Source organism: Danio rerio, chromosome 17 (genome assembly GCF_049306965.1).
Source record: "Danio rerio strain Tuebingen ecotype United States chromosome 17, GRCz12tu, whole genome shotgun sequence".
In the NCBI taxonomy this organism is placed as follows: Eukaryota; Metazoa; Chordata; class Actinopteri; order Cypriniformes; family Danionidae; genus Danio; species Danio rerio.
The window spans coordinates 1,886,289-1,909,400 of record NC_133192.1 but is presented as its reverse complement, the minus strand read 5'-3'; the positions used below and the strand labels follow the sequence as shown (position 1 = coordinate 1,909,400).

General features: G+C 37.4%; 1 protein-coding gene across 3 annotated transcripts in view; it reads right to left on the bottom strand.

The window, feature by feature from the left end:
* LOC101883444 (uncharacterized) overlaps positions 1-23,112 on the bottom strand; it is a 108,150-nt gene that overhangs the window by 8,641 nt on the left and 76,397 nt on the right. For 2 of the 3 annotated variants that reach the window (XM_073927964.1, XM_068214491.2), the window contains exons 5-15: positions 17,307-17,465; positions 15,648-15,977; positions 8,459-8,533; positions 5,810-6,092; positions 5,565-5,733; positions 2,419-2,553; positions 2,174-2,287; positions 2,059-2,095; positions 1,867-1,967; positions 1,523-1,644; positions 1,168-1,433 (exon numbers count right to left, since the gene is read on the bottom strand). In XM_073927964.1, coding sequence (XP_073784065.1) covers positions 1,168-1,433; positions 1,523-1,644; positions 1,867-1,967; positions 2,059-2,095; positions 2,174-2,287; positions 2,419-2,553; positions 5,565-5,733; positions 5,810-6,092; positions 8,459-8,533; positions 15,648-15,977; positions 17,307-17,465 — 1,791 coding nt within the window. The remainder of the gene's footprint in view (positions 1-1,167; positions 1,434-1,522; positions 1,645-1,866; positions 1,968-2,058; positions 2,096-2,173; positions 2,288-2,418; positions 2,554-5,564; positions 5,734-5,809; positions 6,093-8,458; positions 8,534-15,647; positions 15,978-17,306; positions 17,466-23,112) is intronic. The other variant, XM_073927965.1, reaches the window with a different exon arrangement.

The window sequence follows — 23,112 nt, the reverse complement described above, 5'->3', positions numbered from 1 at the left end:
GGTGGAGTCAAGGACTGGAGCAGGCAAAAGAACAGCCTCTGAAGGGGAATCAGGACATGGAACTGGCTCTGGAATTAATTGGGTCACAAACTGGAACAGGCACAGGAGCAGGTTCTGGAGCAGAGTCATGAACTGAAACAGCCACTGGTGTGGAGTCATAGACTGGACCTGGCTCTATAATGAGGTTACAGATTGGAACAGGCATAGGAACAGACTCTAGAGTGGAATCAAGGACTAAAACAAGGACAAGAAAAGACTTTAAGGTGGAGTCAAGGACTGGAGCAGGCAAAAGATCAGCCTCTGGAGGGGAATCAGGAACTGGAACTGGCTCTGGAAGGGGGTCACAAACTGAAACAGACACAGGAGCAGTCTCTGGAGCAGAGTCACAAACTGAAACAGCTGCTGGAGGGGAGTCACAGACTGAACTTGGCTCTATAATGAGGTCACAGATTGGAACAGACAAAAAAACAGACTCTGGAGTGAAGTCAGGAACTGGAACTTGCTCTGGAATGGGGTCACAAACTGGGACAGCCACAAGAACAGACTCTGACATGGAGTCAACGGCTGGAACAGGTACAAGATCAGGCTCTGGAGTGGAGTCGGCTTTGAAACAAATTCTGAAATTCTGAGTCATGAACTGGAATAAGAATCAGCTCTGTAGGGGCACATTCCACAGTGCAGTGTGCAACCTTGTAAACCTTGTGCACTGTGCAAAAACCCATTGAATCATGACAATAGGAATGCGCTTTGATCAGGAATAGTGAGCAATGAGACAACTGGGCCTGAGAGTATTGAAACTGCCGGAATATCATACATCAAGACCCCAGGAATAGGGAGTGCTGAGACTGCTGGCATGGCTGGGCAACACAATATCCATTATAATGGCTTACTGTTGAGATCTTTGGCAAGTTCCATGGCCACCCTGTTACCACCCTTGACACAGGTAGCAAGGTAGTTGCATGAGGGAAAAACTAGGAGTGGAACATGAAACATGGAAAGGAGAAAAAACAAAAAAGGCAAGGCAACCAGTATCACTAATAACGAATAAAAACTGCATTACAGTTTCCTAACAGAAACTCATTGGTATGATTTCTTGTTGGAGTCAATTTGACAATGGTTTTTGGTTTTGAACTGTTGTTTTACAGCAGGGATTTGCTCTTCACTCACCCCAGCCCAACATGGTGATCTTCCTCATGTAGTTTGTGATGGTGACGTTCTGTCGGATGAGCCATAAGTACATATGAAGAGCTTGAATGAAGAACCAGGTGAATGAGGTCAGCATGGAGTAATGCATCAGCAGAGCTATGAAGACACAAGCATTCTTGTCTCCTGAGTTTGCCACGCTCTCGTTTGACAGAAAAGACACATTCAGGAGAAAAAGGGCCACTAATATGTTGATCAGGATCTTTGTGGCCTGATTGGATTTGGCTTTCCTGTTGAAAGAGAAAAACAACCTGTGTTTGTCACCTAAGCTTTAATAGTAAACGGGAGTCTTTGTATGTTGTGCTTTAGTAGACTCTACCGCAGCAAGAAATGCATGAACAGAGCGATGGCCAGAAAAAACACAGAGATCCCACAGCCAACAGAAGAGATGTGGGTCAGTGAATCCAGATATGGCGCTACAGCGCTTGCATCTGGCACAGACTGAGAAAAAAAAAACACCCAGTTCAGATTGATGAGTTTACTATCATGTCCACAAAAAATTGGCAGTATTTATCAAAATGGCTTGTTTACAAATGATCCCTTCAAGGCAATTTACCAGTGATTTTCAGGTAAATGTTTAAAAGGAGCAGGTGTTTCAGTTTATTTATAAAGATGTTGTTTTAATAGGGATTTGAATTGTAACAGATAATGAAAGGTGCTCACCATCAGCACTGCAAAGAATGTCAGATGTGAACACGAGCACTTTATGGTGTTATTGTCGATCATTTCTGTCTCACAGCCAAACATTGTCCACTTAAGATTCCCTTCAAAGAAAAGAGAGCCACAGATGATGCTGAATAAGATGAACTAGCTTTGTTAATGCAAACTGATCAATAGAGCCTCAAATGAATTTACCATTGCCATCCCAAGATGTGCAGGATGCATTACCGACCTGCAAGACAACGTTAGTCTGGTCATTGTTAGTTATAGATTTGTAACAAGGTACATTTTGCCACAAAACCTTCCTTACCAGAGTCTTCAGTTTGATGGTCATTTCTATATTGTTGTTGAGGTTGGAGATATTGGCTCCCATTGTTATTCCATAAACCATATTGTTTAAAACTGTGTAATTTTTAGTTTCATCCTAAATCAGAAACCATATGAAAATAGAGTGATCAATATTGAAATAATGACGAACTGATTAATATACATTTGCGCAAATGTCAAGTTTTTGACATCTCTTCAGCTTTTCAAAAAGCACAAACAGAAGCAAACCTCTTTCACCATGTTTGGGTACCGCAAAACTCCAACAAAAGCACTTCCATTGTTTTCCAGACTTGATTTATCAAAGGCTTCACTGGGAACCTTTACAGACCAGGGAAAGTCTGTCTTCTGGTTAGTCTCAACAACCTGTAAAAAAGGATGCCATCAGTAAATTTTAATTCTTCCTCAGAGGGACATGTTATAAAGGTATAGAAGACTCTTCTATAGCAAATAATGCCCGAGTATGTTTGCAGATGTTTTAAAAACATGCTAAATGCAGATAGTTGTTTATCTAAAAACATCAGTTATAAGAATGTACGTTTCCTGTCGGAATGTCTGTGTTTGTTTTGACCTCTGTAACTTCGCCCACTGCCAGTTTACCCAATTATATTTCAGCACCCGGGTTGCCTTGGCAGAAAACAGCTAATTTTTTTCAGTCTTGAAGTTTGCCTCATTGTATGTGGACGTTGCTATTTTCTGACCAGTGCAACTCCAATTTTTAGGTTTTTTATCATGTTGCTTAAAAAGCAAGTCCATTTGTGCCACATTGTGGACTCTAGGGTGTGCTGATCTCTAAAGGAGGTGTGTTAAGGCACATTGTTGGTGTGTAGATATTTAATAGACCTTGCCATTGACCAAGTAAAAGCAGGTCAAAAGTCCAGCGGAGAGCACGTTCGATAAGAGCCTATGCAGATTTAAATGCTTAATACACACAGTATGTACAGCAATATACAAATATTTTTACATATGAAAATAATTAAAGGATTAAAATGATACAAAAACATAAGACAACATAAATATAAAAACCATATCCTACATGCCTTTACCTTGGGGGGCTTTTTCAGTTTATTCATGCCAATCTGCACCTGTATAATGTGATTATTATTATCAGTATTATTAATTATATGCAGATTTATATTAGTTTTAATAGACACAAGTTTAGACTTGCCCAGCTGTGGGGTTTTGGAGATGTCTGTATCACCATATGGGGCATAAGAACAGGCCGTGTTTGGATATAACTCAGTTTTCTGACCACACTTCATTATCATTGCGTATTTATTCCTTTACTGGAGATTAGAACTGAATTTAGAAATAGTTTCAAACAAATCTTTGCACTTAACAAAGGAAATTAAATGTGTAGGCTAATGGATGTGTTCAGTGGAGTGAGTTTCCACCGCTTCCTCACTCCACCAAAGTAAAGGAGTAAAGTAAAGAGAAAGTAAAGAGGCTGAATGGAGGAGGCTCGTTCTTTATCCTAGTGATGCAGATGCTCTGTTTAACTGTTTTCTCGCTAGTAAAGTTTTCAGTTTTTACACTTACAAAGTCCACCATGTAAATAGCAAATGCACCATGGTGTGACGCAAGTGACTCTTAAAGGGAATGTGAGATGATACTCTGATTGGTTTAATGCCCGTTATGCTCAAAACACACCCAGAACTCATTAATAGAATAAGCACAACCCTGTTAGACCATGCACCAGGTTACAGACCATATATTTTTTACGTCCTTATAATAGCAAAACTTTATTAGTTCACGCTCTTAATGCTTTTGCACCATGTGCTTTGGACTTAGCGCCTATATAGTTAAAATAGAGCCTGTGATAGTTTTAAATAGTAAATAATATTGCATACAATTGAAAACAGAAGTTTTTATACACTGTAGAAAAAGGCACATCACCATTTAAAAAGAGTCGGATGTTAATGCTACTAAACTGTTTCTCTTTTAGGTAAGGTAGGATGATCACATGTTTTTGTTCTGCTTAATATCAGAATAATGAGAGATATTGTTGGAAAAATTGTTATAACTCTTCTTGAAAGTCAAGTTTACACACAATAAGATTATTCTGCCTCTGAAAAAGCTCAGATGATGGTGTCAAGGTTTTGGAGGTTTCTGATTGGCCAATTAACAACATTTGAGTTAATGTGAGGCACAACTGAAGAATAGTATTGAAGAAAAAGCTCAAACACACTGCTTCCTTGTGTGACAACATGGGGAAATACTGAAGCAACTTCTTAAGACATCAGCCAGGAGATTAAAACTTGGCCACAAATGGGTCTTCCAAACAGACCATGACCCTAAGCACACTGCCAAATTAGTTCAAATGTGCTTTAAGGACAACAGAGTGAATGTTTTGAAGTGGCCATCACAAAGCCCTGATCTCAGTCCTATAGACAATTTGTGGGCAGAGTTGAAAAAGCTTGTGCGAGCAAGACAGCCTACAAATCTGACTCAGTTACAGCAATTCTGTCAGGAGGAATGGGCCAAAATTCTTGCAAACTATTGTGAGAAGCTTGTGGAAGGAGACCCAAAACATTTGACCCAAGTTACACAGTTTAAAAGCAAAACTAAAAAATACCAAGGAAATGTGTGTAAACTTCTGACTGTCTAGAAATGAATAAAAACAAAAATCTAAAAAAAACAATTCTCTCATTAATCTGGCCTTTAGCAAATGCAAATCATTTAGTTAATCCTAACAAACCTAAAATAGTAAGGGTTTAGGATGATTTGCCATCAGACATTTTTTTAAATGGTTATGTTCCTGTTTTTAGAGTGTAAACTTCTGGTTTCAACTGTATGTAAACATTAGCGATATTTTACCACTGTTCCTGCATTTGCATTGACTTTGTATGTAATTTACTGTTGTTATGAACCCAGCATGATAATCAGGCATGCTCACTAGTTTTGGTGTTGTCAATCTGGCAACCTGTGTCTTATGCCCCACAAGGTGATGCAGACGTCTCCAAAACCCAACAGGTGGATGAATCAAATCTTGTTTTTATTAAAACTAATATAAATATGCAGATAAAAAATAATACTGCTAATAATAATTACATTATAGATATGCAAATTGTTATGAATGAACTGAAAAAGCCCCCACAGGTGAAGAAGGCATGGGGGCAGTGGTTTATATGTCTATGTAGTAAATAATCATTTTTGTAACATTTTAATCCTTTAATTGTTTTCATATGTAAAGATATTTGTGTATTGCTGATCATCCTGTCTGTGTGTGTTTGTGTGCTTAAACCTGCATTGGCTCATAACCAAGGTGCAGTTGAAAAAAAAACATCTTCAATATTTTGAATTTGGACTGCAATACCAAGGTCAACCACTAGGTCAATCCTATATATACTGCATCCTTATTTTTTCCCATGCCTTACGTTCATCAGGTCCTGTTGTGAAGAGTAGCATATATCAACGTCTTTGCGGTTGGTCTTCTCGTCTTGTAATTGGATAACACCAATAATGTCCCCTGTTTTGATCCCTGCATTGCTTTTATTGCTGTTTTTTATGTCATCCAGCAGAGACTTCAGATTGTTCAAGACTTCCCTGTGAAATAAACTGAATCAGTTAGGATTCTGTGTGAGTTTTTAACCTTAATATCCACTGCTTAACACACACTTACGATGCTTTTGAGGGATCAATGGTTCCATCTGCACTTATTGTCGGAGGAGTTATGTTTACCATCATCTCCGGTTTACTGACAGTACTAACTGCAGTTGTATAAGGGTTTGACTGGGTAGGTGTGATGTGTGGTGTTGAACTGGTAGTTGGGCTCTGTGTTGTTGGAGTTGATGTCGTGCAGTTATTTGTATAGTTAGCGGTGGTGGTTGAATTGTCATCAATGCAGGACACACACGTCCATGCACTCCCGTTGTAATGCAGAAAGTATCTGTTTCCTTCTTTGCCTTAAACAAAAAATAAATGAGGGATTTTATTAACATTTTTGCACTCATTCAAACAAGCTGATATATTAAAGTACTCTAATACATGACATGCTGGTCATTTAAAAAAATCAAGAAACTTTATTTTAGCCATATTATTGATTTTGTCATGCAATCAGCTATTATTTCAAGCACTGTAAATATGCTTTCAGTTTATGTTACTTTATTTAGATTTAAATGTAAACAAGATGTTTCCTGCCAAAAAGGAAAATAGAAAGGATTCGGTTATGGATGGCATGGTGGCTCAGTGGTCAGCACTTTGGCCTCACAGCAAGAAGGTCACTGGTTCGAAGCCAATTGTCATTTCTGTATGGAGTTTGCATGTTCTCCGCTTGTATCCTCCGGGTGCTCCAGTCCCCCCCAATGCAAAGACATGTGCTATAGGTGAATTGGATTAACTAAATTGGCCATAGTGTATAAGTGTGTGTGTGTGTGATTGTGAGTGTGTATGGGTGTTTCCCAGTACTGGGCATGCGCTGCGTGAAACATATGCTGGAATAGTTGGTGATTCATTCCTATGTGGCGATCTCTGAAATAGAGACTAAAGCCTGGTTTATACTTTTGCGTCTAGTGACTGGCATGACCCACGGCGCATGTAACGCGCGTAGCTGTGCATTATTCTGCGCGCTGTCTCTGTTGGTCTGCATTAACTCTTCCAAAACGCTAGTTGGCAGTGAGGTGTAAATGTGTCTCTGTGTCGAGTTTCTTCATTGGTGTTTTGTTTTTTCTGAACACTTCCTGGATGTACAAGTAGCTCAAACTCGCTCATTTTGAGGCAGGAACCGGCGGACGTGCAACAACTTTAACTATGAGGTAAACACAAAACAAAACTTTCCATCCGGAGCTCCTTCACGGGACTCCACACTTGTAAACAATTGCTCCATTGGGCTCGCGCCATTCACTCGGCTCTCGGTCCCGCCCAGACTCGTCAGCGCTACCAAGCCGACCAATCACAGAGCTTGCACTACACGTCGTTGCGACGTGTAGTTACAATTTTTGAGATGTGCACGTCAGCGACGCCGACGGCCATGGCGAAGGGCTATCCGTCAGCGCCGTAGCATATGCCGGCGTTTGACGCAGAAGTATAAATCAGCCTTAAGCCAAAGTGAAATGAATGAATGATTCTGTTATGATCCCCACAAGCTCCACTAGAGGTCACTCCATCAGCCACCTGGACTCCATTTCCCATAACCCATTGCTCTGATCACTAGTGACTAATTTAGTCACTCTTGCCCCTCACACACTTAAATAGTGCACTACCTGAGGGAGCAGCCACTTCAAGTCATAGATATATACATTAGATGTCTCCTACCCTGTTGTTGTCTATTAGAAAGAATGCGTCAGTAGAGCCGCCATTTTGGTGGCTCTTGCTCCTTTGAAATGAATGCGGGACCAAGCTGCAGTGGAGGACTGTGGCCATCCAGAGCCAGAGAAAAACACAAATTCACATTTATCTATGATCGGGAGTTTTCCCGGAGGTCAGTATGCAATTTTTTTTATTTAATACGAAACTTATAATTTTCCATCACTTTTCTACATTGATGGATCAGTGATCGCACGGGCATTCCTGACAAAAAGCTTGTGTGTGTGTGTACAGAAATGTACTATCCACCCTCCCTGTTAAATTTGATCTAATCATGTCCTGAAACACAGCTCCTCTCCTGCTTTCACTGCTCATACTGACGGAGGGAGCGACTCGTTTGTGAATGAATCTCCGTTATGAACGACTCGTTCACTAGCCGACAATAATACAAGTTTCTGGCACTGCAGCATTATTTTGCATTGTTTGCTGATTTTATTTAACAAAACTAGCATAAGCCGAGTGTTTAGTGCGAGTTGGAGCTGCTTTGCCGTATGGTGAATGCAGTAAGTGACTGTTATCATCAATAACGTTGCCTGTTTAGCACAAAAGTTCAGAACATACAAAAACATAAAAAACTAAATATTACCTATAAAATGTTTTCCCTTTGTGCTTTGTTTTCTTTGTTTGCTCGTTACTACACCCGTAGACAGCGCTAAAGTCCCGCATCTTCACGTAATAACACTGTCTTGACTAGTGCGGTTAAATGACGCTTGTCCTGGGAGCACTGTACAAATATGGCGGCGCTATTGACACATGGTCAGGGTCCCTATGCGATATCTAGTGTATATATCTATGACTTCAAGTGATGTCTGAAAATATAGTCGATGTTCTGAAGTGCACTCTACTATGAGTCTACAACCCATGTACACCTGATAAATAAGCGACTAAGCCAAAGGAAAATGATTGAATTCTCCTCAATCTTCCAAACTCCCAAAAGAGTAGTTTATTTCTTTACCCTTAGACTTACCTATGCAGGTATCGTTGCTGAACGGAGCATTAGTACATTCCTGTGCAGGATCAACATTACGGATGTTCAAACAACCTGAAGAGATCATGACAACATGTAATTCATTTTAAACGTACTGTATGATATAAGATAAAGATTTACACTGCTCTGCTGGCTTAGTGCTGAATGTAAAAAAGGATCAACATAAATAAAATATTGCAGAAAGTATCACACTTTACAATATGGCACCACAGTTCTGTTCTAACAGTAAAAGGCCTGTAGCCATGGGAAGGGTGGGGTGGGGTTGGGTGATTCTAAAGACCTTCGACAAAGGTCCAGAGTTTGTCCCATACCATGCAGAACATGATGTAAGTGAAGTAAACGTTCACTACTGACCTACTGTATTGTTATTCAGTTGTTGTTGATTTATTTATTTTTTAATCTTGGACCTTATTTTTAAAAGAAAAAAAATGACCCATAAAAAGGTGTGAAGCACCAAAAGCAGCCCATAGTAAAGTTAAAGTTAATACTGATTAGATTGTTGTTGTTGTTATCTATGAATTTTCAATTTATAAGAGAGGCTAGAAAAAATAAAGAAATTCTGCATTATTATTATAATTATTATTATAATTATTATTACTATTATTAATACTATTATTATTATCATCATCATTACTATTATTATTATTATTATCATTATTATTTTTATTATTATTATAATTATTATTATTATTAGTATCATTATTATTGTTATCATTATTATTATTATTATTATTATTATTATTATCATTATTATTATTATAATTATTATTATTATTATTATTATTATTATTATTATCATTATTATTATTATTATTATTATAATCATTACTATTATTATTATTATCATTATCATTATTAATATTATTATTGTTACTATTATTATCATTATCATTACTATTATTATTATTATTATTATTATTATTATTATCATTATTATTTTTATTATTATTATAATTATTATTATTATTAGTATCATTATTATTGTTATCATTATTATTATTATTATTATTATTATTATTATTATCATTATTATTATTATAATTATTATTATTATTATTATTATTATTATTATTATTATTATTATCATTATTATTATTATTATTATTATAATCATTACTATTATTATTATTATCATTATCATTATTAATATTATTATTGTTACTATTATTATCATTATCATTACTATTATTATTATTATTATTATTATCATTATTATTAGTAGTATTATTATTACTATTATTATTATCATTACTATTATTATTATTATCATTATTATTGTTATTCTTATTATTATTATTCTTATTATTATTGTTATTATTATTATTATTATCATTATCATTATTATTATTACTATTATTATCATTTTTGTTATTATTATTATCATTATTATTACTATTATTATTATTATTATTATTATTATTATTACTATCATTATCATTATCATTATTATTATTATAACTATTATCATTATCATTACTATTATTATTATTACCATTATCATCATTATCATTATTATTATTAATATTGTTATTATTATTATTATTAAAATAATAATTATTATTATTATTATCATTATCATTATTGTTATGTTTTCAAGAGTTTACACTTAGCTGATGATTGATAATAAAGCGTGTTTGGCATGCTGTCCCGTGAGAGAGCTCTGAGCTTATGAGATCCTCTAGCCCGTGGCTCTCTCTTGTTTGCAGTGCTTGGAGACAAAATCAATGTTTGTAGTGAATGAGGTGGTTACCAAGAATGATTTGCAGTATTGTGTATGGGGCTAATTTGGTTTTTAAACTTTTAACTTATGTTGTTGTCTTGATAAGTGTTGTTATTGTGTCGTTGTTGTATGTTTGTAATTGTTGTCCTAAATCCAGTGTTGAAGAAAAACTTCCTTTCTGTGTCAAGCAGAACAACTATATGGCTTGCTAAGAGCTCGACTATGCCAATTTGGTATGTTCATTTTACTTAGGTTGTGTGTTTTTTGGACTGTGGGTGGAAACTGAAGAACCCAGGGAAAACCCACGTGAGCATGGGGAGAACGAGCAAACTCCAACTTTAACCAGAGACGTTCTTTCTGTGAGGCAACAGTGTTCATCACTGGGCTGCCTGTCACCCAACTAAAATGAGGGAGGAATAGAGGTGGAAGGGAGGATTCTTCAAGACGAAGATACTGAGATAAGAAATCTCTGGTTATTTATAGCGAGTTAGGAATCATCTGATTGATGAATCAATCCTGAGCTGATCCTGGATCAGCCATGAGCAATCATAAGCATTTGATCCCCTGCTAAAAAATCCAGCTTAAACCAGCCTAGGCTGGTTGGCTGGTTTTAGCTGGTCGACCAGGCTGGTTTTAGAGGGGTTTTGGCCACTTCCAGGCTGGTTTCCAGCCATTTCCAGCCTGGTCTTAGCTGGTCAGGCTGGAAAATGACCAGCTAAATCCAGCTAAAACCAGCTTGACCAGCCTGGTTTAAGCTGGACATAGCTGGTTTTGGCTGGGCTCCCAGCCTGGCTAGGCTGGTCAAGCTGGTTTTAGCTGGTCATCTCCCAGCCTGACCAGCTAAGACCAGGCTGGAAATGGCTGGAAACCAACCTGGAAGTGGCCAAAACCCCTCTAAAACCAGCCTGGTTGACCAGCTAAAACCAGCCAACCAGCCTAGGCTGGTTTAAGCTGGATTATTCAGCAGGGATCCTCTCAAAATTGGTTTATAAATAAACTTCACTTGATTGTTTATTATTCAAATGGCCAAATTGTGACTGAGGAAAATTGAATGTGTTGGCCAATCTATTGTTGTCTAGCAAATGACAATTTACTATGATTTATTTCTAATTATATTTTATGTAGAGCCGACACGGTGGCACAGTGGTTAGCACTGTCACCTCACAGACAGAAGGTTGCTGGTTCGAATCCCAGCTGGGTCAGTTGGCGTTTCTGTGTGGAGTTTGCATGTTTGCTGGTTTCCCCCACAGTCTAAACTTGAGAGTGTATAGCCTGGTTTATGCTTCTGTGTTAAGTGATCGAGATGACCCACGGCAAATGCCTTGCAGGTTGCTATGTATTTTTATTTCTGCATGTTGTTTGTGTTGTAATTGTGAATATCCCTGCTGAAAAATCCAGCTTAAACCAGCCTAAGCTGGTTGGCTGGTTTTAGCTGGTTGACCAGGCTGGTTTTAGAGGGGTTTTGGCCATTTCCAGGCTGCTTTCCAGCCATTTCCAGCCTGGTCTTAGCTGGTCAGGCTGGGAGATGACCAGCTAAAACCAGCTTGACCAGCCTAGCCAGGCTGGGAGCCCAGCCAAAACCAGCTATGTCCAGCTTAAACCAGGCTGGTCCTGCTGGTTTTAGCTGGATTTAGCTGGTCATTTTCCAGCCTGACCAGCTAAGACCAGGCTGGAAATGGCTGGAAACCAGCCTGGAAAAGGCCAAAACCCCTCTAAAACCAGCCTGGTCAACCATATCAGGGATATGATTTATAAAACATGTATTTAAAATAAATAAATAAATAAATTGTATGTATGTATGTATGTATGTATGTATATATATATATATATATATATATATATATATATATATATATATATATATATATATATATATATATGAGCAATATCATACGTATATCGGCACTACAGATAACAGCCAAATCGCACTGCTACTCGTGTGATATTGCGTTTATACAACAGTTTGACAGCATAATTGTGTATATAAAACAAAACCAAACATGGGGAGTCTCAAAAAACCTTTTGTATGAGGAACTACTTTCTTCCGCCTTGGATTCTAATCATAAGCTTACAGTTAAACAGCGGTTAAAACAGTTAAAAGCATCTTTTAAACTGTAGATCTAAAGTGTCTGCTTTTTGCTGGCTCTATGTGGGCGGAGTAATACACAAAAGGTAAAGAGGCTGTAGGAGTTCTGCTATTGCAGAACATCGCACAACTTTCAGCCAATCAGATTTGAGAACCAGACAGAACTATATATATATATATATAATTTTTCATTTTATTTATTTATTTATTTAGTTCATTTATTATTCATATTTCTTTATTCTAAATCTTTGGGAAACATTTTTTGGTACATCAAAGAGTGTGGTTATGATGACCAAAAAGTGAGAAAATAGAAATGAGGCAAATAACTGCAAAAAAAAACGACTCTTTGTGCAGTTTATTTAGAAATACTAATTTCAAAAAGGATCATGTGCTCATGATTAAGCATGGCTGGTACTGCATCAGCTCTGTATGTTGCACCAATCAGTTTTCTACTTCAGTCATCTTCATCCTAAAAAATCCCCACTTCGACCTTTACTCCTCCTCTTCTCTGATAGGGCGGCACGGCGGCCCAGTAGTTAGCACTGTTGCCTCACAGCAAGATCGCCACTGGTTCAGGCCCTCACCAATCTGATTTGCATGTTCTCGCTGGGTTCTTGTGGGTTTTCCCCAGGTTTCCAGTTTCCTCCCACTGTCCAAAGACATACACCACGCTCACAAGCAGGGGAGTTCTGGAGATCTACCTGAGCTTAAACTCCCCTCTCGCCCTTCAAACAGGAGGGAGCCCCGGGCTCGAGGATATTCTGGCTCTCTCCCGGGACAGCATGCTAAACATGTTTTATTATCAATCATCAGCTACTGAGTGAATGAACTCTTGAAAAGAAAAAAAAAGCAGCTCTTCCACCAGGCTGGCTACAGGCTTGATTAGCTTGATATAAGAGTCTGAGGTTATTTCCGTAATCATACGGTGATTCACAAAATGTTGTGCAAATGTTTGCTATTCACGTTTTGAGTTATTTTGATGGTCACTCACATGCTGAATCACTTGTGGGAGTTTCTCACACCGTAAAAGGATATTTTACATTTTCCAAAAAAATAAATTCTCATGGATTAAGCAATTAAATCCAAGTCTTGTGAAGACACATTCACTTTATATGATTACAGTTTTTCTCAGTGGCTTTGGTGCATTTCTCACTACACTATTTACATTTGCACAACAGTAATGCATTTCTCAAAACAATTAGTCATTTGTGCACATCCTAGTAGCAGTTTCTCATTCCTTTCAACAAATTGCAAATGCTTTCGTACATGCATCAACTGCTTTCATACAACTCTCTGCTGTTTATAACATTATCATCTGCTTATGTCATGTCAGTCAAAATTAACTAAACATGTAAATGCTGAATAGTCATTCAATATAAAACTAACAGTCCTTATTTAAATACTTGAGTCATTACAGACAAAAATGTTGAACTTGATGTCAAAATCGGCCAAGCAAACTTTATAAAAAACAATTTATTCTTTATTTTCCTGAAAATGTCTTTAAAATTGAACAATTTGATGAATAATTTACAGAGCTGTGTATGTTGTAGACTCAGGTCCAATATGTACTGCAGTATAGTTTACAGTTGTGCACAGCTCTACCTAAAGGAAGCTTATGTTTGTTGTAAATAAGGGTGTGTTTATTCTTTTGCACAATGCTGTGAATAAATTAGGATTGTAAAGAGCATGTGCAGTAAAAATGTGAAACACACATATTCAGTGTCTTGTACTTAGATACCTCACTAAATGCAGTGATGTCTGACTTTACTGTAGTTTTCAAATGGCTGTGCAAATAGTATACAGTGCTGTCTTGAGCATTTTCAGGAAGTGTCACCATAATCTGACTTTTTTAGCATTGAAAAATTGTACAGAGTAAAGTGTCATAATGAAAACATGACTAAGTCATTTACAGTTTTTCTAGTTTGCTTTGACCTGGTTAAAGAAACTAGGTTCCTCTTCATTTTCATTATCACTATCCCAGCAGAGCAGAGGACCGGTCTTGCAAATGTGTAAACTCTTTCTCGTTGGGTTGACACATTTTCCCAACCATTTTTCCAAACAGTTAACACAGATGTCATTCAAGCAGTCCAAACTCCATTGTTTTAGTTTTGGTAACCAAACAGAATCCATCTGTTCCTAACTATTAGAAACTACCAACATCAGTATGAAATCACTGAAGCACCGGTTTGACACTCCTTCACACAAGTCTTCAATTAGCCATCATTCTGCAAACCTTATATAAACGATGGAAGCTCTGTGTTGTTCTGTGCCAGCATGGATGGAGGAGGTCAATATGGCTATGTCCTATACTCCCAATAGATTTGACTGTATATTAGTTTACATGTGTTTTCTCTAATATTTACAGTATTTTTTTTCACTTTTGTCTGTTTTTTTATTTACAGTATTTCAGTTTTCAGCCACAGTTTGAAAAATGTCATGAATTCAATATATATTCAATCAAAGCACATCTTATTCTTGATCCAATTCTTTGCAAAAAGGCGAATTTGACAGCCCAAATAGAGACAACAAATGCCATTGGCTATATGCTACAATGGCAAGCAATGGTGGTGCATTTTGAGTTCTGCATTTTGTATTTTGTTGTCCATTGTGTAATGATTAATTGAAAGAGCTCATATACTTGTTTGCAAGTTGTGTTGTTTGAAGGTAAAACTAGCTTTTGTTGCATGTGGTAAATGTTTTGACACGATATGTGCCTTTTGCAAGCAAAATGTGTCATTTTGCCCATGAGTGCCGCAGTTTAGGCCTGTGTGTTAACTGTTCTGAAAATGTGGAGTTTCAGTTGACAACTACATCCAAGCAATCGAGAAAAACTGTAACTATCTTGTTCATAAACAATGCTGTCAGGACTTTTCATTTTGATGACACTGACACTTTGATTGACATCAATACTTGCTTTTGAGGAATGAACTATCCATTTTGAGCAAGCGATGCGCTTTTGCAGGTTATCAGCTATGTTTTGCAGTTTGCACTAATTGTTTTGCAGTTTGCATTAACTGTTGAGCAAATGTAAATAGTGTTGTGAGAAATGCACCAAAGCGTCTGAGAAAAACTGTAACAGAATAAAATGACGTATGACGTAACTTTTTTTTTTTTGTTCTCGCCGTAATTATTTTTAGATTATTTCTGTTGCTTTACATCCAAATAATTAACTGTGCATAGATTTAGTCTTTATTTCACTGACAATGTATGCAAACGAGCAGACTATCCCGGGATTTATGAGCAAGTAAAATGTCAACTTTCGAACATCTTGAATTAATTACATTTTTATTCATAATTCATAAGTATTGCTCTGCTTTCTCTTATTACAATCAACTGGTTTATAGACAAGGGCAAAACCTTACCTTTAAATGTGCATGCTTTGTTAGTGCAGGTGCTGTTTGGGTTGCCAGTTGTTTGGGTGGTTGTAAGACTTTCGGTGGTGGTATTTGGGTTGCCAGTGGTTTGGGTGGTTGTAAGACTTTCGGTGGTGGTATTTGGGTTGCCAGTGGTTTGGGTGGTTGTAAGACTTTCGGTGGTGGTATTTGGGTTGCCAGTGGTTTGGGTGGTTGTAAGACTTTCGGTGGTGGTATTTGGGTTGCCAGTGGTTTGGGTGGTTGTAAGACTTTCGGTGGTGGTATTTGGGTTGCCAGTGGTTTGGGTGGTTATACATGAGGTTAAGTTTGATGTGAATCCTACGCAATAGAAGAGCTGAAATTATTACTGCATTTACTAAACACAACTGGGCTAAAATATTCAAAGGTTTTATGCTGATATGTACTTTCTCTAGAACTCATTACTCTGCTTAAAGGACGATAGATAGATAGATAGATAGATAGATAGATAGATAGATAGATAGATAGATAGATAGATAGATAGATAGATAGATAGATAGATAGATAGATAGATAGATAGATAGATAGATTAGAGCATTTTAAAATAGAATAAACTCAGAGTTTTTTATGGCAATATTTAGTGTGTTTTAGGTGTTTTACAGCAAGAAAAGCCCTTGCATGTTTATTTTGAGGTAGTTGCTAGAAGGGATACAGGTCTGGTTGGAAGGTAATGAGAATTATTTATATTATTAATTAGATGCACATTGGGTTTTCATGGCAATCAGTGTTTTACGGCAATAAAAACACTAGCATGTGTATCCTGAGGTTGTTGCTAGAAGGGATTCAGCTCTGGCTGGAAGTTAATGAGAATTATTTAAATTATTTATTAAATTGTTTGTTACATTGTGTTTTATTAACGTCTATCCCTAAATCCAGCATCAACCCTACACGTCAGATTAACATAAAATAGTAATTGTTGTACAGTGGCACAAAAATTGTGCTATTTTGACGCGTACATGCCAAGTATCCACAGCTGTATCCCTTCTAGACTTTACAAGATACCAAGATGATCAGTGTAGATCAAATTGCAAAGCACATGCATGATGATTGTGTTTTCATGATTGGTATTAGCCTGCCTGCTGTGTTCATTTCAGACAATGCAAAAAGTCTTTCTTCTTCTTCAAATAATTCCCAAATGATGTTGAACAGATTCTGGGTTTTTTTCACAGTATTTCCTGTAATATTTTTTCTTCTGGAGAAAGTCTGATTTGTTTTATTTTGGCGAGAATAAAAGCAGTTTTTAATTGTTTTAAAGCCATTTTAAGCTCAATATTGTTAGCCTCCTTAGCAATATTATTGTTGGATTGTCTCCAGAACAAACCACTGTTATACAATGACTTGCCTAATTACCCTAACTTTACCCTAATTACCCTAGTGAAGCCTTTACATGTCACTTTAAGCTGAATACTAGTGTCTTGAAGAATATCTAGTCTAATATTATTTACTGTCATCATGACAAAGAGAAAATAAATCAGTTATTACTAATGAGTTATTAAAACTGTCATGTGTAGAAATGTGTTAAAAATGTGTTAAAAAACATACAGGAGGCTAATAATTCAGGACGGATAATAATTCAGATTTCACCTGTATATGAGTATAACATTGGTATTGATGTTGGAAGAGACAAACCTGTTGATTTGAGGAAATCACACTGCAGAAGTTCAGATGTATTTTGGAGAAACCACATTTGTATGCCTGCACCCGTATCATTCATGAGTACTGTATATTCTCCCCCATTGTTTAATATGTTGAAAGTGTGTGTGATTGTTGTTGATGATTTGCAATAGCCTGGAAACAAGAGCATTTGTTAACATGACATATTTATAACACTTTAAAACTCAACAATGTGTTTAAATTTAAATGTATGCAGTTTTTTAAATGCAGCTAAAATAAATATATAAATTATTTATTGCCAATTAAAAAAGTGCTTGCATTAATGTGAATGCACTAAATATTTACGATCTAAAAACTTAAAGGTGCAGTAGGTGATTGTCTTCAGAGACATTTTTTGTTGTGCTGGTTGAAAGTTTTCATATTCTAATAGTAATGATTACAGTAAAGGATCTAAATGTGTTTATATGTGTTTTTATATTGTGGGTAAGGCATAAGACAAAAAAATGTTCGTGAAATTAAAATTTGTCATGCCAACGTTTCCCATAATTCTGATAAGTAGCCCAAACTGTCTGTCAGCGAATGTAGAGTCGAACATATGAAGCCGTTCACACAGATCCGCCAGTTCCTGCAAGTCCCGCTCATGTGGACACGAGTGACAGCGCTAAAAACAAATGCTGAATCAAAACTTGTGAAACTCCTGAATCAGCATTGGAGAGAGTTTTGTACGCTGGTGGAAGGACGACACTATGGCTGAAGTATTTCTTTTAGACAGGTAATTTTCTGTTTTAAAACTATTTCAGTCACGCAGAGCTGATGAAGATTAGGTTGTTATGAATGGGTTAAATGCACAGAAGTGTTGTTCAGCCACTGAAATCTCCTGGTGAAAGATTAATGTGACTATTTTCAGTTTCATGAGGACCTTTTACAGCATCGATGATGTAGATTTATATTTAGTTTAACAACAAAACATCAGTCAATAGCGATACCCCGCCTAACGTGCTTTATTGAGCTGTAGTTGCTTTTATATTCACATTGGCTCGTTTCTAAACAATGACAGCATGTGACACGCTCACTATATTGTTCACCGCTACTCTCAATATTCACTCTGGAATAGAATGTAAGAATGGCTTAGAAATAACTACAAGTCCTGCACGCCACCGGCCAAACACTAAGCATAGAGTCAAAGGGCTCTATTTTGACGGTCCATGCGCAGAGCGCAAAACGCAGGGCGCAAACGCTTTCAGGGCGTGTCAGGACGCGTGTTTGCTAATTTAAGGACGGGAAATCTGCTTTGCGCCGTGGCGCATGGTCTAAAAGGGTTGAGTTTATTTTCTTAATGAGTTATAGGTGTGTTTTGAGAATAAACCAATCAGAGTCTCATCTCCCATTCCCTTTAAGAGTCAGCTGCGTCACGCCAAGAGCGCATTCGCTATTTACAGGACGCAAAGTAAGAGTAAGTGGAAAAAATGCGCATTACGTTAGCAAACAGTTACAGTTTTTTAACAGAAAACTGTTAAACAGAGCATCTACTGCGTGAGAATGAGAGATAATGGATCACTTTCACTTTCGCTCTTGGATTGGGAAGCCTTTACGCACAGACATCAATTAGCCTATAAATAAATACTTTTGTTTGTTAAGCGCAAATATTTGTTTCAAAACTATTTCTAAATTCAGTTCTGATTTCCAGCAAATGAATAAATGAACAATAATAATGAAGTGTGCTCAAAAACCTGAGTTATATCCTAAAACACATGCTGTGCCCCATATGGTCTAAAACCTGACAGGTGGACAAATCTAAGCTTGTTTTTAATAAAACAAATATAAATATGGATATAATAAATAATACTGCTAATAATAATAACATTATACAAAAGCAAATTGTTATGAATGAACTGAAAAAGCCTCCCGAGATGAAGAAGACATAAAAACAGTGATTTTTCATATTTATGTAGGCTAGAAAATAATATGTTTTGTAATATTTTAATCCTTTATATTTATATCCTATATCTATTCTTATTGTATCCTATATATTTCCTTAATATAAATTTTTTTCATATGTAAAGATATTTGCCTATTGTTCTCTTGTGTGTATTAAGCAGTGTGTAAGCGAGGCGCAACTCTCCGCTGGAGTTTAGACCGGGTTTGTTTTGGCCTAATGAAAAATCTATTATAGTTTCTCAAAATAGCGACGCGCCAGTGGTCCTCCTCAGAACGCCTTCCTTTTTAGAGCAGAACGCCTATGGGTGCACAAATGAGCGCTAATGCATTTGCTATTTAAACAGCGTAGCGCAACGCCTCAAAACCACTCTTGCGCCAAGCTGAAACTACCAAAAGACTACTGCACCACGCCTTGCGCCACACTGCGCCGGGTTTATGATAGGGCCCATACTCACTTAAAACAGTTGGGTTAATAATACCCCAACAGGTAACCCAATGGTGGGTCATTTTGGCACCGACCTTCTGTTGGGTTATTTTAACCCAATCCATTTGGGTTGTTAAGGTTAACCTAACAATTTGGGTTAATAAAATAACAAATTTGTTGGGTTATTTTGCCAAAAAGTGGCTTAACCACTATATAATAATAAATTATTATTATAGTAGTAGTAGTAGTAGTCATATTTATATGTAAATAAAAAACACAGCAAACATTAGCAAAGCTTTATTTAAATCTATGTATTTAGTACCACTCCTCCTACAAAAGCCGCATTTCCACTATTGTGCCTAAAGCGAGCGAGCCAGGGAGAGCCAAGGCCAGTTGAGTTTCCACTGTCACTTCCGGGGCCTAATCGGGCCAAATCGGGGCTTTCTTGGGGCCAGTGGCCGGCCTTTTTCAGCCCGCCGAATACCTTGGGGCAAAGAGGGCCAGCCGGGGCTTCAGGGCGGAGTGAAAGGAGAAGCTGAGTGCGGACACAGTCTTCCGATCGCACACGAGTACATGCACCAATCAAATAAATAAATAAGGGAAAGAAAACATCTAGCCTTATAGACTAGGGTCTTTTTGCTTATGATCGCCCTTATGTTTCCCTTTTAAATGTAAAGCTGTTGCATAAAATAATAAAGTAGTTTTCATTTATAAGTGACTTTTCTTTGCTGCATCTGCCTTGATGTTTCATTAACGCATAATAATCATTACACCATATTAAAGACACAGGAGCCAGTAAAGGTTTTCGAGAGTTTTTGTTAAGCTTAAAAGGTGTGTTTGTGCGCGTTTAGATGCCTGCATGTGTGTGTGAGACTGAGCAAAGGAGCGCTCCCTTTACAGCTCTGTTGATGCCGCGCAGCTTTTTTCTTTTTGATATTTATTTTGGAGATAATACACCATACGAATACAACAGAAAGACTTAAAATTTGCAAATTTCGTGTCCACTTTTGCAGACTCAAAACAATAGTGTCATATCTTGATGAAATAGCCGAAGCTATATCGAAATGATTTAAAGCATTACAAATATTGGATATAATAAAATCACATTGAATGAATAAATTAATGTAAAACTAACAAAAGCTAAACCAATTTAGATATATACCATACATAAATCAAACCATTTAAAGCCACATTAAACTTTAATTTAATTTTTTTTTTATTTAAGCTCATGCCTCTCAGAAAAAAAAAGATTTTAGATATTTTCTAAAAACAATAAACACCGGAGAAGGTTTGAAATATTATTTATTATGTATTTGGAGACGATAATATTAATCAAATCATGCAAACAGAGCATTTTTTGGGTGAGTGAAAGCAGAATCTAGCCTACCTTTTTTCTGTAGGCCAGGCTATCTTTTTTTTTTCTTAAATACATGAAGAGCTTTATTAGTGAAAAGCTGCTGAGCTTTTGCTGCTATATTTTATTACTTGCCCTAATGTGCTGAAATAACCTTTCCTTTACTCAAGATATATTATGCAAAATTTCCTCAAATAAAGGGGAATCACCTATTAAGTGTCATAAAGCCTATGGGGAAAAATTAATGTTTCAGGTCTATCCGGAGCATTCGGGCTGAATGTTTGACAGAGTCTATCTAAATGTGTGAATACATTTTCTAACGACTTTTTAACTGAGAATTTCTGTGGTGTTATATTATGGATAGTGCGCTCCCTGCACTGGCAAGACCACTCGATGTTCGATGCCAACAGTCGGTCGGCCAGTAAATGAATATGATGAATGAGAACACACAGGCCTGTGCGTATAGACATACAATGTACTGCTGTACAGTAACATGTCATTTGTTTGTTTTGGTTGTCAATAGTTTCGTGATGATGTGCTTAACCTGCCTGATTCCCGCTGAAGTGGGCGTGTTGTGTGACGTTTGATTGGGAGGATGTTCTGGGGGCGGGGTTTGCGTGACGCGCTGCAAGCTACTAGCCCGACAGTGGAAACGCGACATGATTTCGGCCTCACTGCTCAACCTCCCGGGCGATTAGCCCAGCCTGGCCTGATGAAAGCCCTGGCTCGCACTGACCCGACCATGGAAATGCAGCTAATAACAAACCCCTGAGAGCAGTTTAGTTCATCCCCAAGGAGCAGGACAAGAGGGTTCTGTCTCTGTTGCTCCTGCTCCTCTTAGTACTGAACGAAATACAAGTATACACACATGAATTAAATAATATCCAACATTTATTGTCATAAATAATGCACCTAGAGGTCGCAAATCAACCAATTCTTGTTTTGCCTCCTGGTATGAGGGCCGAACCATCTGCCATCTGTATGGCAGTAAAGAACGGATAGCTGGCAGAATTGTTAAAGCACCATCTCCAAAGCGGGATCTCCAATCCTCTTCCGATAAAAGATGATTTAGCAAGCTTCTGCCCTGCTCTTTCCAGGTTCAAGATTGACTTCTTCATGACTAAGCTACAGTCTACAGCAGGGGTCACCAAGCTTGTTCCTGGAGGGCCGGTGTCCTGCAGGTTTTAGCTCCAACCCTAATCAAACACACCTGAACAAGCTAACCAAGCTCTTACTAGGTATACTTGAAACACCCAGGCAGGTGAGTTAAGGCGAGTTGGAGCAAAACCCTGCAGGGACACCGGCCCTCCAGGACCAGGATTGGTGACCCCTGGTCTACAAAAAATAACTTTGCGATTCATTTAGCGCCATCTAGCGGCTACGATTCCGTACTCCTTGGGAAAACCAGCAACTTCCTGAATAAAATGTAGCACATATATGTGTCTATATTAGCGTTTAGATGTTACTATATAGTTTCCTAGCGAAAGTACAGTGTTTTTTAAGACAACATAGCTTAACCAAGACTGGACGCGACTCGGTTTGATGTCTCCGCTGGGTCCTAAAGACTAGAATGACGGCGGAATATCTCTAATGTGTGTATCATTTCCTCCAAAACAACTGTAGAGATGAACACGGAGGTAGAGAAAGCGTTTTTATTCGCATATAGATCGGCTATGAAGCGCACGCTTGTATCATCAATAATTAATAATTAGTCCAGGTGAAACGGATATAAAAAACACGACACGGCAATTTGATAAAACAGAAGAAAGACCGTTAAAAATGACAAATTTTAACCCAACTGGTTGAGTTGTTAAATAAATAACCCAATAAAGGTTTAAAATAACCCAACAAGGCACCAAATATTTTTTAACTCAACCACTGGGTTAAATAAATAACCCAACGTTTTTTACGCTGTAGCTTTTTTAATGACAAAGCGTGTGAGCAGGGGCGTAGCACCCAATTCTGGGCCCTGTACCCTCTCAATGTCAGTGGGCCCCCTACACATTTTTATTTTAATTATTTGAATATAAACATGCACAAATAGTGTTTTAATCTATAATCAAATCAGATAATAATAATGACTGGTTCTTTCATTCACCACCAAA